Genomic DNA, 16987 nt, shown 5'->3' with positions numbered 1-16987 from the left:
TGCATGAACACTTGTGTGCATGCTTGCGTGTGCGTATGCATGTGTGTGAAAAGCTGAAGAGTGATTTATTGCCAGTAAGAAAACCAATTTAACAATTTAAAAATTTGAGGGATTATATGGCTGCAGACACAAAGCTCTGAGCTGCTTTATGTACAAAGAACTGACCATTAAGATTCATCTCAACATTCCAAGGACTTGACGTAATTCTGCCTCTTTCTCTTCCCTTGCCTTCAAGAGAGTACCATCTATATTTAGAGCAATCCCAACTGTGGCTATCATTAAGTACACAAAGAAATAAGAATTACTTGTTTTGGTTATTTTTCTGTTACTCCAATAAAACTCTAGGACAAAGACAAGTTATAGAAGAAGGTTATTTACATTTATGTTCCTAGAGGACTAAAGTACATAAATGACATAATGGGGGCAGGTGGCAGGAACACAAAACGGAGGGCTCACACCTTAAACTGCAAACATGAAACAGAAAGTAACTTGGAAGGCATGTGGCTTTTAAAACTCAAAGCCTGCCTCCAGTGACACCCTTAATCTAGCAAAGCTACACTGTACTGGAACAGCACTACCAACTGGGAACTAAGTATCTAAACCTCAGAGTGAATGGATGCCATTTTCATTCAGATCACAACACCAAACTTCTAAAAGACGTTAAGGACATTATTACACTTCTCCTTCTTGTCTGTCCTTCTCCTCCTCCTCCCCCTTCTTTTCTTTCTCCTTCTCTTGCTCTTCCTCTTGCTCTTGCTCATGCATGGGAGCCTTGAGTTCAACTTCAGCTGCCATTCCTCAGCCGCCCTCCACCTTGGTTTAGTGTTTGATGGGGTCTCTCACTGGGCAGAAATTCGTGAAGTAGACTGGGCTGATCTTTAGTGAACCCCAGGGATCCACCCATCCTTACCTCCCATCAGCTTTGGGTTATAAGTGCCTGCTAAGATGCCCTTTATTTCTTAAGTGCGTTTTGCAGATGGAACTCAGGTGAACTTGCTGGTAAATGTGACAAGCACTTTACCAGATGACTTATCAGCTGAGAATTAGCATATTTTTCGCCTTTAAATTTTGTAAGTATCTCTGTAGAGATTTTTACAAAACTATTTGCAAACTATCAACAGATTTTGACACGAACATTTTCAATTTTCATAATGTGGCCTGAGGATATTCTAAGTATATAATTAAACTACCATTAGGAATGTCCTTTCCAGAGTAACCCATGAACAAATAGAGCCATTAAAAAAGATTATTTAAGTGTGCATATATTTATTCACTTGATTTCATGTTCATTAAATACTTGAAAGATAGCATTAACTAGAATTTCATGCCATTAGAGACACATTGATCTCGAACATATTGGGATCTCTGTAATGTTAGCAATGACTATGATATGAAGTTCTAATTAATTCATAATAAGGGAAAACACAAGAAGTGTGCCTGGCATATGCAAAGCAAATTGAAATCAAATAATTCTTCTAGTTGGGGTTGTAGAAGAGAATTGCAGAAGGCCTGGTTGGCGCTGACTCAGTATATTTTGTGAGATTTGATGGAGTCTCACTGGTGACTAGGATGGGAGAAGGCCCATTGTTGCTCAAGGGTGATGATTTGAACAGAAGGCAGTTCTGTTCACCAAGAGCCCTGGCTTTCTCTTCATCACAGACCTGGAAGCCCAAAAGGTTAATGTCAACAGAAGTTGTTCAACGCAGTGCATGACAGACCAGTCCACCGTGGCTGCTAGAAATGTTGAGATTGACACAGAGGGTAATAATGCTGTTACAAGACTTTGTTTCCTTGAAGCAAGAAAAATCAGTGCGGCCACAGGTAAAATACGTGTTTCAATTTTGACTTTGAGAAAAGGGGCAGTAAAGGAAGTTCAAGCTATTTTGTTATCTAGGTTTAATGGTATTTGACTTTGCATAGCTATCAAGCCTGCCTTGCTCCATGAAAAGCCAGGGACACTTGAACAGGAAGCTCAGGCTGGGGAGGGTGGTGAAGGGATCTGCCACATACTTTACCTGTCGTCTATGTTGAGATGAGAGTGAGAACGATTCCAACAATTATTTCATAGGGCAATGTATATCAGCGTTTCAGTCATAATCTGCAGGGTTTGAGAAGGGCAGAGGGCATAGTTAGGTTCAGGCTACAAATACATGTGTCAATGTGTAGGTCCACATGTAGTGAGTACTGATATCCGTGGCTGTACTGAGGAGGGAGTGCACTGAGGAGGTTGGGGACTGAAATCCATGGGGAGGTTTGGACTGCTTGGCTATCCCACCACAAGGGCTGCATGGTTCACACCATCAGTATTGTTTGTGGGTGCTCTGAGAACCACTGGCATTTGGTTTATACTTTCTACAGTAGGTCAGAGTCCATGTGATACTCTCACTGGGCTATCCTGTGACCTTTTGTGGGGACCTGCTAGTTTATAGACAAAATAACAATGTGCCCACTTTTATAGCAGGATTTGGATGCAGCATACATCTTGCTCCATTTTCATCTAAGTTATATTTTGAGAGTCAATTTGTGTGTGTGTCTCTGTGGGTGTGTGTGTCCAAAACATTAGAGATCCAGACATGAGTGTTATGTGTTTGGAAAAAGAAATGAACATATCTGAGCCATATTTGTATAATCACTTTTCCACATTGAATTTTCAAATGGAAACCCTGCATGATATATATATGAAATTTTTTCTATCAATAAAGTTATACCTCCATTTATTTTGAAACCTTATGGAATATTTAAGATGAAGTTGGAAGAGATTATAAAACTATCTATTCTTCCCAACATACTTATCCTCACATTATGAAACATAATCCTAAATTACTCTCATGCCCTTGTAGGTTCCTCTTACAGTTAGATTTCTAGACTGTTTCTGCTGGGGCAAACATGCTATCACGTCCACCTTAACTGTGCTGTTAATCACCAGCACAATTGTGAAACAAAAGGAAAGCCATGTACAGATTTATCTAATGACAAATTTTCCACAGAAGAATACTTTGCATAAAATGCTTTGTGAAAGCATGCGTTGTAAATGGAAAGTTAAAGGGTTAGTTCCAGATCTATTAACAACAACAAAAAGGATTCCATAAAGGCATACAATAAATTTCTGGATAAAGATTTAAAAATGAACACATAAATAGAAGCCATGGTTTGCTGCTCAGTTGAAAATCAACTTCTGTGCTGTCATAAAGGCATATGTGCAACTGGATCTATGTAGGAGGGTTGTTGCCTTTTGTGTACATGTCCAGTGGCTTATTAGGAAAAATACATTTTATATTGTCAGAATAGTGTCACAATGTTTAAGTAATTATGCTATAAATTTATGGAAAATGGAAATCAATCATATCTAAGTTAAATGCAAATAATATCAATGTAATAATTGAGCAGAAGAAAACCAAACTTAGCAGAATAGTTTATATTACCTATCTCATGAATAACCCACACAAATTTTCTTAATGTGGAAGCAATATTATAAAAAAATCACCTCCAACTTCTAATTTAGGAAAATCCGAGTGGTGCTCAGGATAGATTGCAGGGCTACTGACCTCTCCATTCTCATACGCTCCTCACAGAGTGAGCCACTGGAAAAAGCCATTTTGAGATTTTTGTGTGTATTTTCCTAATTAGGCTTTTTTTCTTTCTGCTTAATAGGAGGTGCTAATCTGGTCTCATGTGGAGCATCTGGTCATGTCAGGTTCTGGGATACATTTAAGAAAGTGCTTCTGGCTGAATTTCTGGCTCATGCAGGAGTTGGATCCATTATTATGTCTACTGATAAACTTAATCAGTACCTTGCCACTGGAGATACTGATGGATGGTTAAAAATCTGGAACATAGAGGTAAACAGAAAATATTCTCACACCATCATCAATATTATCTTAAGCAGAAGATTTCATAAAAACTATCTGACAATGTGAGTGACATCTTGTCTGTTTCCTAGATAAAGGAGGAAGGGCTCTGTCCTGAGTATCTTTTTTTTTTTTTTTTTTTCAATGCTGTTTATTCAGGAACATTGAACAATCCTCGGACCCCGGGGAAAGCCAGCCCACAGCTTAAATAGCCTCTGGGTAGCCAACCCAGGCGTGCCACGGGGGCAATGCAGATAGGTCCACATACATGGAAGCAAGCCAGATCCTCAGCCTTAGCCAAATGTGGAGTTGTTCGTGACAGAGAGCACTCACCATCGGGAAGGTGGAAGGCGGAAACCAGCTCCATCTTTAAGGCATAGCATTCCGCAGCTCTCTACAGTTCCCCCTTTTTGTTTTAGATGCATCAGGCAAGAGTAGAGGTCTGATCTCTGATATTAGAAATAAATTGGGACTTTGTACAGATGTTCATTTAGGTGTCATCCACCCAAAGAGCATCAGACCCGTCCGATACCTTTTTCTCAGAGGCGGGACCTGGGGCATCAACCCGCATGCAATCAGACATGCTCTTCTCTGGGTCCAAAGCGGCTGACCCTGAGTGCAGTGCTTAGCCTTGCATCCTGAACATAACATTTTAGCTTTTTATGGTATCCAACCATGCTTAGGGAGAATGTCCTGCTTCAATGGCTGTAAAGGTCTGAATGATCATGGCTGCATCACACTGTTGTGAGACTCTAATCTTGCATCTATACCACAGGCAAACCAAGGAGACCAACACCAGAAGGCCTGCTAACACTCCCATGCCTGCCCATTCCTTCAGATGATTCATGGCTGCAGCAATCCATGTTGATAATCCTGTGTCTAGTCCTGCGTCCACGCTGGTAGAATTTACTGTGACAATGGCCACTCTCAGCTGCTCCATCCTAGTATCGAATTCTCCAGTCCACTTACCTAAAATATAGCTCGACAATTGTTTAGACAGATTTGCAACACAGGAAAAATTCTCATGTTGTATGCTAGTGACACAAAGTCCAGCATACTTTCATTGACAGCCAGGTTGAACGATTTGCCATAGGGTATCTATTTGCTCCTGCAAGAGGTCAATCCTCTGATTGAACACCATCAAGCTTCCTTTTAGTTGAGCATTAATTCCTTTATGTACAACTAAGGCATGAGCTACATTGGCTAAATGATTATTCAGGGTCTGAGCAGTCTGCCCAGTATGACTCATGGCTAATGCCCTGGTGGTAGCTCCAACAGCCGTCAATGAGATGGTAGTAACAATGGTGACTGTAGTTCCAAGATCCATTTTCTGTCTGAAGAGAGTCATAGCGTGAGGGGCATCAATGGGCACAGGCACCCAGTGAGGCATGCGAGTAACCAGGGCATACCTAAATTTACTAGCATTCCAGCATTGGGCAAAAAAGCAAGTATCATTACCACAATTACTTGGCTCTATCTGGCTAATAATGAATAAAAATGGGGGATATAGACAAACAGGTGTGGGCTTATAGGAAATATTATGAGAAGCCTTAACCCCTCGTTGGAACATCTTGCGTCAGTTCTAGAACTAGCAGTGGTGGTGTCCGAAGTCTGAGTAGGTTCAGGAGACCATTGCCCCCAGGGGCGAGATGTGCTCCATGCCAATTGACTAACTCCATGTTTTCCTCCACTTTTGAAAGTCATTTAAGGTTCTTAAATTATTTTTTTCCCTTTTTTCTTAAATTTTTCATCAATTACATTTTATTCATTCTGCATCCCCCCATAAGCCCCTCCCTCCTCTCCTCCCAATCCCACCCTCCCTCCTTCCTCTGCTTGCATGCCACTCCCCAAGTCCACTAATAGGGGAGGTTCTCCTCTCCTTTCTGATCTCAGTCTGTCAGTTCACATCAAAAGTGGCTGTATTGTCCTCTACTGTGGCCTGGTAAGGCTGCTCCCCCCCCCCCAGAGGGAGGTGATCAAAGAGCAGGCCAATCAGATTATGTCAGAGGCAGTCCCTCTTCACATTACTATGTAACCCAATTGGACTCTGAACTTAAAGAAACCATTTACATGTTTTGAGCAGAGACTTTTTTATCTTTATCATATATAGGTTCTCACATTTAATTTTTCTTTTTATATTTATTATTTATTTGTTTGCTTGTTTGTTTGTTTATTATCTATTTCAATTTCTTCACTTTGTATCTCCAGATTAGCCCCTTCCCTCTTCTTCTCCTAGTCCCACCCTTCCCCTCTCTTCTCCCTCTATGCCCTTTCCCTAGTCTCCTGATAGGGAAAGAACTCATCCCCTTCTATCTGACCATAGCCTATCAGTTCTCATAAAGGCTGACTGCATTGTCTTCCTCTGTGGCCTGGCAAGGCTGCACACACACCCCTCCCTGCAGAGGGAGGTGATCAAAGAGCTGGCCACTAAGTTTATGTCAGAGACAACCCCTGTTCCCCTTACTAGAGAACTCATTTGGAGACTGGGCTACAATGGGTTTCATCTGAGTAGGAGGTCTAGCAGAGACTTTAGAAAAGTAATTCATTCTCTCTCTCTCACATACTCACAAAACCAGAAACAGATTTTTCTCAGTGTTGAATCTTGTTAATATACAGCCAGGTTAATTGCCTGTCGCTGGGATGCTGGCTTGTCAGTACTTCACTGTAGTACTCTTTGACCTAAATAGTCACATACGTCTTCAATGAAATAAATTCTAAATGTCATCTAGTGTACTCATCCTTCATCTGTTATCACCAGGCTGAGCCAGTTGGTTAAAAATAACCAATGGCCCACTCCATTAAAAAATTCATAAGATAATGCAATGTTAGGCCTCTCTATGTGGCCAAGCTCCTTTCTATTAGATAATGACTTACATTGTACATGTTTCCTTTCTGCCTACTATCTTTCTGTTTTTGTCTTTTCTAAAGTTGGTCATTTCAGTGTCAAGACTTTTTTCAACATTACTATTTTTTCCTAACCTTTATCATCATGATCTCTCTCTTGAATGTGGATCATAAGTTATCATTTCTAAATGGATATTTTTCCCTATTTGCACATGAGGCTTTAAAAACAGTGGTGTTATTATACTTCATTTAATATTTGTAGTTTTTAAAGTTTGAGTATTTATTTTCACTCAGGATTATTGTGTTAATTCCACTGAGAGCAGAATCACCCAGGCTCCAACTTTGCTCAGATCGTTTCAACTCCATGAAGACCGGATAAGTTCCTTGGAGATATGTGAGTCAAGTGGTCATTTGCTTATCATTTCCTCCTCTGCAGACTGCAGTGTCTGTGTGACTGGACTTTCCAATGCTCCTGCCTTGATCTTTGGTCAGGTACGCACATTCTTTCTTTGTAATTCTAGAATTTATTTGGCATTTAGTATGAATCTGGGCTTATTCCATGGGAGTATATCCTCTGCTATCTAAAGTTTACACCTTATGAATGAACTGACATGCAGTTCTGAAGCTGTAACTCTCTTACCACTTCCCCTGATTACCACTAACTACAACTGGCTCCTTGAGGAGAAGAACACATGAGACATGAAGAGATGGTGGCTCGTGATGACTCAACACCATATTATAGAATATTTTTAAGAAAAATTCTCAGTATCATCCCTAGCACTGCAACAGCACACCAGCTGCAGCCTCTCTTCTCCCCACCCTGACCCCACATCTCCTCTCATACTCACCTCCTGTGGATCTCACAGACTAGCCATTTTTAAGCTTCCTCACCCCCACTAGTCATTGTATCACATCCCCCAATGGCAATAGGAATCTCCTGCTCAACCACAGGGCATGGCCACCAGAAAAGCAGGTAGGCTGCCTGCAGATGTGTTCTCTCTGTGTGGCCCTCTAGAGCCAATCCCTCAGGGTAGTCCCTAGCACTGCAGTAGATCACCAGGTGCAGCTGCTTTCCCCGTGGGTCTACATCTCCCATGGATCCCATGATCATCCCCTTCTGACTTCCCTTTTCCCACTCTTCACTGTATCCCAGTCTCCAACACCAGTAGACTTTTCCTGTGAACACACCAGCTGAGCAGACCAGCAACTCAGGCCAAGCACAGCCATCACACACTTCAATAATCCAGCAAGGAAGAGGAAAACAAGGAATAAAACACCCACCCAACAAAGAAAAACCCAGAAATCAGCACCCACACCTCCAATCATCCCAAACCCAAATGCCAGCATAAGAAGACAATAACAGTCAGGACAGTATGTCTCCTCTAGAGGAGACATTTTAACTGTATTTTAACACAGCAGACTCTGTGTATTGTAACATAGCTAAAGCACAAGAAAAAGAACTTAAAACCAACTGTATGATGATAACAGACATCCTTAAGAAGGAAACAAGTAAGTACCCCAAAGGAATCCAAGAATACAAAAACAAAAAAGGGAGGAATGAATAAATCCCTAAAGAAAGCCAAGAAAATACAAAGAATCAGTTGAAGGAGATGGACAAAGAATCAAGAAAATGGAAATAAAAATAATAATAACAATAATAATAACACAACTCAATATCAGGAATAGACATTACCTAAAATTAAAGTGTTAGAAAAACATATACCAGGCAAATGGACTAAGAAGATTATGTAGCTATTTTAATATCTAACAAAATAAACTTCACATCAAAAGTAATCAAAGGAAATGGAAAAGGACACTACATACTCATCAAAGGAAAAATCCACCAAGATGACATTTCAATTGATACCATCTATGCCCCAAAGACAAGGAAAACCAAGTGTGTAAAAGAAACACTACCACAGCTTAAATCATACATTGCTCTCCCCCCCCCCATAGAGGGAGATGTTAATAGTCAGCTCTTGCCAATGGATGTATCATCAAGACAAAGAAACAGAACTACTGGAGCTAACTCATACTGTAAACCAAATGGACCAAACAGGTATTTCAGGACTTTTCACCTAAACAGAAAAGAATATACCTTTTCCTCTGCATCTCATGGAACTTTCTTCAAAATTGAACACACACTCAGACACAAAACAAATATTAGATATAGTAAAAGTGAAAAAACAAAACAAACAAACAAACCCTGTACTCTCTCAGACCATCACAGATTAAAACTGGATATCAACAACAGAAACAACAAAAAGCTTATAAACTCATGGAAAATGAACAAGTCTCTACTGAATGAAAAATGGGTCAAGACAGAAATAAAGAAAAATATTAAAGAGTTTCTAGAATTCAGGGAACATGAATACATAGTATGTCCAAATATATGAAACACAATGAAAATGGTGCTAAGAAGAAAGTCTGTAGCACTAGGTGCTTACATTAAAAAGTTGGACAGATTTTATACTAGCAGCTTAACAGCACTCCTGATATTTCTAGAATACTGGTTCTCAATCTGTGGGTCATGACCAATGAATGGAAAATACATATTATGATGGTCTTACAAGCTGAGATATTTCTCAGCACCACCCTACTAAGGACCAAGCACTCAACTCTCAAGTCTTTGGATGACATAATCTTTGTGCGCTTAAACCAAAGCAGCTTCCTTACATCAATCAGGACCACTGGCAGCCAGTACATTTCCTATTTTTGCATATTGTGTGTAAAGAGACACACACACAAAAATGGCATTTTTCCCCCTCTGTTTTTGTCTCATATTTAATTCAGTACATTTCCTAACATGCTCTGCTTGGCTCCTGCGCTGGATGCTGTTATGTCAACTTGACACAGACTAATCTGAGAGCAGTGAAAATCTATAAGGGACTGTTGGCATGCCTTTAAGGCATTTTATTAATGGATGGGGGGGCAGTCCATGGTGGGTGGGGCCCTCCCTCTGCTGGTGGTCCTGGGTTCTATAAGCAAGCAGGCTAAGTAAGTCATGGGAAGCAAGCCAGTAAGCAGCACCCCTCCATGGCCTCTGCATCAGTTCCTGCCTCCAGGTTCTTTCTGTGTTTGAATTCCTGTCCTTACTTCGATGATGAACAGCAATAGAAGCTTAAGCCAAATAAACCCTTTCCTCTCCAACTTCTTTTTGGTCATGATGTTTTGTCACAGCAGTAGAAATCGTCTGAAATTTTTACTTTGTAAACCTTTTAGGACAAATTAGACCCATTTCTACGCTAGTTAAATATCTCTGGAAATCTATTTACCTTATGTGTATGATGTGTCTTACCAAGCATTTCTATGTGCTGATTGCATACAAGAAAATTAATATTGTGTGCAAGATACAAAATATGTTAACAGGAGCCATTGTAGCCAAAGCCCATGAAAACTGCTGTATGCAATTTTCTAGGAAATTTTAATACCTAGATTTGTTTCTGAGGATTTTTTTTTAAGAAGTTGAGTACACAGAAAGTAACAGAATAATTAATTGTAAAGTTTTTGACTTAAAGGTTTTCATTATTTTTAATCTTCTTTTGCTTCAGGTAATAAAAGTCTAAGTGACAATAACTTTTTTGTTTCTTTATAATTTTGCTGGATAATATACTTCCTTGTTATGATGTAGTTCATGTTCTATCTTTACAAAAATTATATACATTTTATCTCCCCTACAAGAATATAAGACAAGATGTAATATAACTTATGAGATTGTATGTTATATTACATATTACATATAATATATCTTACAAGATAATGTATGAGATAATATAAGCTAGTCTTGGTCATTTTTGTTTGTGACTATCCATGAGTTCATTTAATAATCTTATACATGATAAATGCACATAAATGTTTGATGAAAATCCATTTTATTAAAATAGATTTCCATTTTTTAGGCAAGCCATTGGAATATTGAAAACTACTTTTCTCTTCCTAAACAAGATACTAATTTAATAGAAAGTAAGATTCAAGAGGAAAGCATGAAAGCAAATCCTTTATTTTCTAAAGAGGGCTCAAACTCAGATTCAACAGAACATTCTCAACTTACTGAGGAAAACAAAGATAACTCAACAAACATGTAAGTACTTTTAATCATTATGTAGATGTGAAGTATAGATAGGAAGTCAAATAGGTACTGTTGATCTTACCTTCCTTGGATCTGTGTGGATATCTAAATTAACCTCCAACTTTCTATTAAGATTTGAAGATTATTGTGGTGTTGCTGTGTTCTTAGAACTACTTATGTATTTTATTCCTTGCCTCAATTAATTTTTTAATTTTTTTCCTTCCTTCACATTTTATTCCGTGCCTCTGTGTCTTTCTCCCACAGTCTCTGTCTCAGTCAGGGGTGGCCTGACAAAGTCTTGCCATGCAACCCAGGTTGTTCTTGAACTGAGGATCCTTCTGCCCCAGTCTCATGAGTACTCGGATTGCGGGCATTGATTTCTAATCTGTGTAGTCTAATCTTTGTTTTTCTAAATATTTTTTAAATTAAATTGTAATTGCATTTTCTCCTTTCTCATTTCTCCCTAACCCCATCTTTAATCCATGGCCTTTTAAAATTATTATTGTTACACTTCTATTTCTACTCTGACCTCAAGATAATTGTTAGAAATAGTCTCTTTTCAGCCTGGTGTGGGGATGGACACCTTTAATACCAGTGGATGAGAGGCAGAAGCAGGAAGATCTCTTTGAGTTTGAGGCCAGCCTAGCCTACAAAGTGAGTCCAAGACATCCAGAGCTATACTGAGAAACCCTGTGTCACAAGATGAAAGAGAGAGAGGGGGAGAGAAACAAAAACAATACAAAACAACAACAACTAAGAAATAGTCTCTTTCTTGGCAAAAACCTGCCTATCTGTGTATTTATCTATCTGTTATCTATTTTATTATCTATCATGTAGATTTCTATTTGTTGATCTCTCTGGAATCTATTAATTATCTCTCTATTGTTAATCTCTATATTTGTCATTTATTTTCCTGCCATTCATTACTCACTACCATTTCAGAATATTTGTAAAATTTTACTCCTGACTTTGGTAAAATACACAGAAATCTGAACAAAAGAATTTCCATGAGCTTAACTCTAATTATGTATTACTCTACTTAACTTCTACCCTTTGTGTGTTGATCAGACTTATTATTTCTCTGTAAATGTTATTTTTACAAAACAGTGTTTGCTTCTTAGTTTCTCTCTTAACCTGATTGTCACACAAATAATTGAGACTCTATTACATTATTTTAATAAGCTTCACAGCACGAGCACTGAGCAGTCATTACTCTATTCTCAACCCTCTAAGCTAATTTGGCTTCCCTCCAGGATGCATTTCGGAGATACTTGCATGGAGCTTCCTTTGCTCCAGCTCCCGTTCCTCTTAGCTTTATGTTCGTTGTCCTGCTTACATATCCACCTTTCTTTGCCTGAATTTAGGCACCTCCAGGTATTGTGCTCTCTTCTTAGCATTGCCTTTTCCATAATATGTAGTTAAGAGTGTGTGGTGACCCACTCTTACAAGATAGCTTCACTCACTAAGTGATAAGTTTCTCAAAATTCACTTAAGACTTGAGAGTTTATTTCTCTTTAGCTCTAAGTAATATGGATGAACAGTAAATCTTCATCAAATATTTGTATTTATCAAATATTTATAATTTTTATGAAGTATTTATCAACTGATGCTTTGATTGCTTCACAATTTGACAATTATGTAGGATACAATTATAAATAATAACTCCATTCTATGTACACGAGTCCATTTCTGATCTTTAGTGTATTGCGGTGATCTAGCTGTCTGTGTTTTTCATCAACATAATCCTGCCTTGGTTACTAAAACCATAAGCCTTGAAGAAAGATAGAGTTTGTTCATAGTATTCTTGTTTTGTTCCTCCTTATTCTTTTGGCTGTTCTGGGCCTTACACCTTTTCATAAAAACTTCAGTGTATTGATATCCATACAATAAATTTCTAGAATTACAATTATAGTTGTCATTGAATATATAGGTCAGCTTGGGACAAACAAGTGACGTTATTTCTACTCATGACTATCCATTACATGATAGGGTCCTCCTGAGAAGTCACAAAACATACATATCCTTTAGCAACCAGAGAGTGAATACACAACAGAGAAAATAATGATTGAACCAAAGTCCAATTTGGTGAACTGATGAGCTTTTAATGAAGTATGGTTGAGATTTAACATACAGAAGAAGTGACTCAAAACAGTAGTGGTGTCTTAAGAAGCCTGTGCTAGCGTAGCACTCCTGAAAACTGCAACCGGGAAGCTGGCCAGGTGGAAGAAATATTTCTCTCCAGCCTGACTGGTTATACGGTGTCTGTTTACTGCAATTATAAGAGCTAGTTTCCAGAATCTTGCAAATTTCCACTTTCTAGAATGTGACCTTTGTTTCCCTCGAGTCTCTTGTGCCCTGCCCCTTCCTAGTGAAGGGAATGTTTCAATTCAGAGGAAACAGCTCTACAATTGTATTTTTCTATTTGTATTGGTCTTAAAAAAATAAAATCCTTTCCTGCCAGGAAGTGGTGGAGCACACCTTTAATCCCAAAACCTCAGGAGGCAGAGGCGGGTAGATCTTAGTGTTGGAAGTCAGCCTGGTCTACCTAGCAAGTCCAGGACAGCTAGGAATACACAGAGAAACCTTGTCTCAAAACAAAATAAAACAAAACAACAATTCTTTACTTAGAGTTTTATAGTTTCCCTAATATAGATATCTTCTTGTGTATTTTGTTAGATTATGCTTAAATATTTCAATGCTTTTGTTAATATAAATGGTATACTTCACTTGTTTGTTGATAATATATAACTTAATTTTTGGTAAAAATCTGTATCACTAAGTCTTGCTACAACAACTTATTGTTTCCAAAAGTGTTTTTTGACTTTTTATTTTTCTATAGATAATATTGTTTTCAGGCAAAAATGTTATTATTTTTTTCTCCAATATCCACCCATTTTCCTTTTCTTTTTATATTAGCTACAACACATTCTAATCTGATGTTGAGTGGTAGGTAGATGCATAGTATAAACTGATTGCTAAATGGCAGACAAGTCTTGCATAATTGAATAAATCCCACCTGATTACCATATGTAATTTCTTTTTATATAATGTTGAATTAACTTAACAATATTATGTTAAAGATTTTGAAACTATGCTCATGAAAAAGACTGCTCTGTAGTTTTTCTGTGTGTGATTTTGGTATAAGAACTGGGTTGCTCCCTAGAATAAGTTACAAAATGTTCCTTTTCTCCCATTTTCTGGAACCAAATTGGTATTGCTTGAGACCTACATGTTTCCTAGAATTTACTGGTGATATTCTCTGGAAGGTTATTACTGATTCAGTAAAGAACTATTACATGCTTTTAAAAAAGCTCTTCTACCTTTATACATGCATAATGACAAAGCAGATTCTGGTAGGCATTTGAGCTTACTGCTTAAAGATGAAATTCACTCACTACTTATTTTAAGTACAGAAAGAAATAGTGCTTAAAATGATAAGACAATTGTTCTATAAGATTCCCAACATGCATCAACTGAGTGCTACCATGTTCTTTTATGTTGACCAGTAGAATATTATACATAGAATGGCCACTCACTGATCTGTCTCTCAATTGTAAAGTTAAGAAGCAGAGAAGATAATGGAGAAGAAAAATGATGGAATCACAGTCCTTAGCACACAGGCGAAGCTTGAGCATTTAATCTAGGAATACATACAGTTTGGAGGGGGGTGCCCTTCCCAAGGGATCTCTGTTTCCAATGTTTCAAATGGATGCTCCTATTGGTTGTCTCTTGAAGTAATGCACACAGGTGTATTTAGATAAGTGCCTGTGCACAACTCTGCTTGAGTTTTTACTTTTGTTTTTTTGGCCCATCAGAAATCCATAATTCAACATTACAGTACCAAGCGTTCTACTGGGCTCTCTTCCTGCTCAGCTGGGGAGCTCTTACCTATAACATTTTGCCTAAGTACCTGTTTATATCTTATTTTAAATTTAATTTTATTTGTATATTTATTTATTACAATTTATTCAGTTTGTATCACGGCTGTGGCCCCCTCACTTGTCTCCTCTCAGTCCCACCCACTCTCCCTCTTCTCCCCCTAGGCCCTTTCTCTAGTCCCCTGATAGAAGAGGATCTTCTCCCCTTCTATCTGACCCTAGCCTATCAGGTCTCATCAGGACTGGCTGCATCATCTTCCTCTGGGCCCTGGCAAGGCTGCACTCCCCAAGGGTAGGTGATCAAAGAGCTGGTCACTGAGTTCATGTCAGAGACAGCCCCTGTATCCCTTACTAGGGAACCCACTTGGAAACTGAGCAGCCACTGGGTTTCCTTTGAGCCAGGGGTCTAGGTCCTCTCTATGCAGGGTCCTTGGGGGAGTATTTGTCTCTGCAGTATCCCCTTGCCCCAGGTATTTTTGGCTCTGTTTTTTTTTTTTTCTTTCCTTTGGAGTTCCTGTCGCCTCCAGGTCTTTCTACTTTCCTCTTCTTCCATTAGGATCCTGGCACTCTGCCTCAAAGTTTGGCTAATGAGATATCAATTCACTGTGACCCTCTAATATCATTTCAGGGTTTAAACTTTCAACATGTATTGAAACTCAAATAAGGGAATGGGAAGTGTGCTTCACTTTGTGGAAGTAGGCATGAATGCACAGTGGATCTCCTGGGATAATATTGTCTCTTCCTTCCTCAGCGTGGTAGTGGACACTAGCATTAGACGGTCAGCTTTGAAGCTACTCCCTCAGTACAAGGGGCCACTATAAGGAATTTACCACAGCACTTTGGAAGGGAAAGAGATAGATGTTTTTAACTTGTAATTAATATTTTTTATGTTTTTATATGCTTTCATCTGCTGACATAGAGACAAAAGAAACACATGTTCTCTTCTTAACATCCTGCTATACTCAATTGAACTTTAGAATTTATTCTGCCATCTCTTTGTATTGTAGCTTTCCAGAATGTCAAGTAGCAATTTAATCTCAGGCAAAGGACATTTTCAATTTAGAACTAGAACATTGCCAATATGTGCATTCAGAGAGTGGAAAGACTTTACCTGGCATAAGTGCTCCCTATCAACTCGATTGCAGATGAGAAAACTAGTAAACTAAGGGCAACACAGAAAAATCATGTTCCTTATTTTTTTCCATATTGCTATAGGAGTCAATGTAGATATTTCTATGCCAGCCAACAGGCCAGTTTTCCAATTTTAAAATACATTTTTATTTTGTACATAAGAAACAGAGAGGAGAGGAGATACAAGGAGAGAGCCAGAGACAAAGAAAGACAAAAAGAGAGACAGGAGAGACAGAAAGAGACCATGAGGTCGAGTTCAGACTGAAATGACTAACGTAAAACCATCTTGTCCTGGCTCTATTTAGTGTCTGCGTAAATACTACTCAGCCTTTCATACCCCAATAATAACATCTACCTTAACAAAACTTTTAGGATTGTCTGTAACTCTGACATATTAACTGGAATAATAAATGTTTGTGCAGGCTAAAACATAAAACTAAGAGAAGCTATAAATCAGAAAAAATTGTCATGTTTTGTCTGGAAATACCAATAAGCTGTGCAAAAAGAAAGCTGTTACTCCATCCCCCCTTAGATGCTGACACAATTATGTTTTTTTCTTTAAAAATTGTTTTACCCCTGAGTTTTAACAAAATGAGACTTTGAGGCATGAGCTTGCTCTTGGTTTCCAGCTAAGAAAAAGATTAATATACGTTTAATTAAACAAATTAGCATGGTTGTCAATAATTATCTTGTATATATTATTTCATGAGAGAAAGTTTGAGGCGTCAATTCATTTCTTCCATCAGTGACTGAACACACGTTTTCAGACTTGGTTGGCAAGTGTTTTTAACTGTCATGCCATCCTGTGACCCTAGTTTTCCATTCTCTATGACAAATTGGATTGCTACCTTAAAAAAAAAAATCAGTGTTTTGAACTTTTTACCTCTGGCTGGATTTCTGTCTCATTTTGTTCCATGTCCTGTCACTCCTAGACACCTTGTTTTATGAAAAATAGTGCTGGTATGTTTTAAATTTACAGATTTTCCCTTAAACTGGAGTTTTGTTTTCTCTCAGTTGTTTTTCCCACACTGAATGTGTGTCTAAGGGCCACGGACAATTTCAAGATAGGCAGGTACAGTTTTCCCTATTGTGCAGCATACTTTCCAAGGGACAAAAGCCACACAAGAACAACTGCTTGTACTCTTTAAAAATCTCCTTATTCCAAATAGCTGGCTTGTAATAACTTTTACATTGTTTTTATGAGACAGTATATAATA

General features: G+C 38.4%; 1 protein-coding gene across 1 annotated transcript in view; it reads left to right on the top strand.

Annotated features, from left to right (window-relative positions):
* The window catches only part of Wdr49 (WD repeat domain 49), a 166757-nt gene that overhangs the window by 117048 nt on the left and 32722 nt on the right, over positions 1 to 16987 (top strand). Inside the window, exons 13-16 of the mRNA XM_060376946.1 lie at positions 1660 to 1821; positions 3652 to 3839; positions 6987 to 7184; positions 10592 to 10773. Coding sequence (XP_060232929.1) covers positions 1660 to 1821; positions 3652 to 3839; positions 6987 to 7184; positions 10592 to 10773 — 730 coding nt within the window. The remainder of the gene's footprint in view (positions 1 to 1659; positions 1822 to 3651; positions 3840 to 6986; positions 7185 to 10591; positions 10774 to 16987) is intronic.

Source organism: Meriones unguiculatus, chromosome 2 (genome assembly GCF_030254825.1).
Source record: "Meriones unguiculatus strain TT.TT164.6M chromosome 2, Bangor_MerUng_6.1, whole genome shotgun sequence".
NCBI lineage: Eukaryota > Metazoa > Chordata > Mammalia > Rodentia > Muridae > Meriones > Meriones unguiculatus.
Note: the sequence above shows the minus strand (reverse complement) of the source record. Positions and strands in the feature narration are given on the sequence as shown.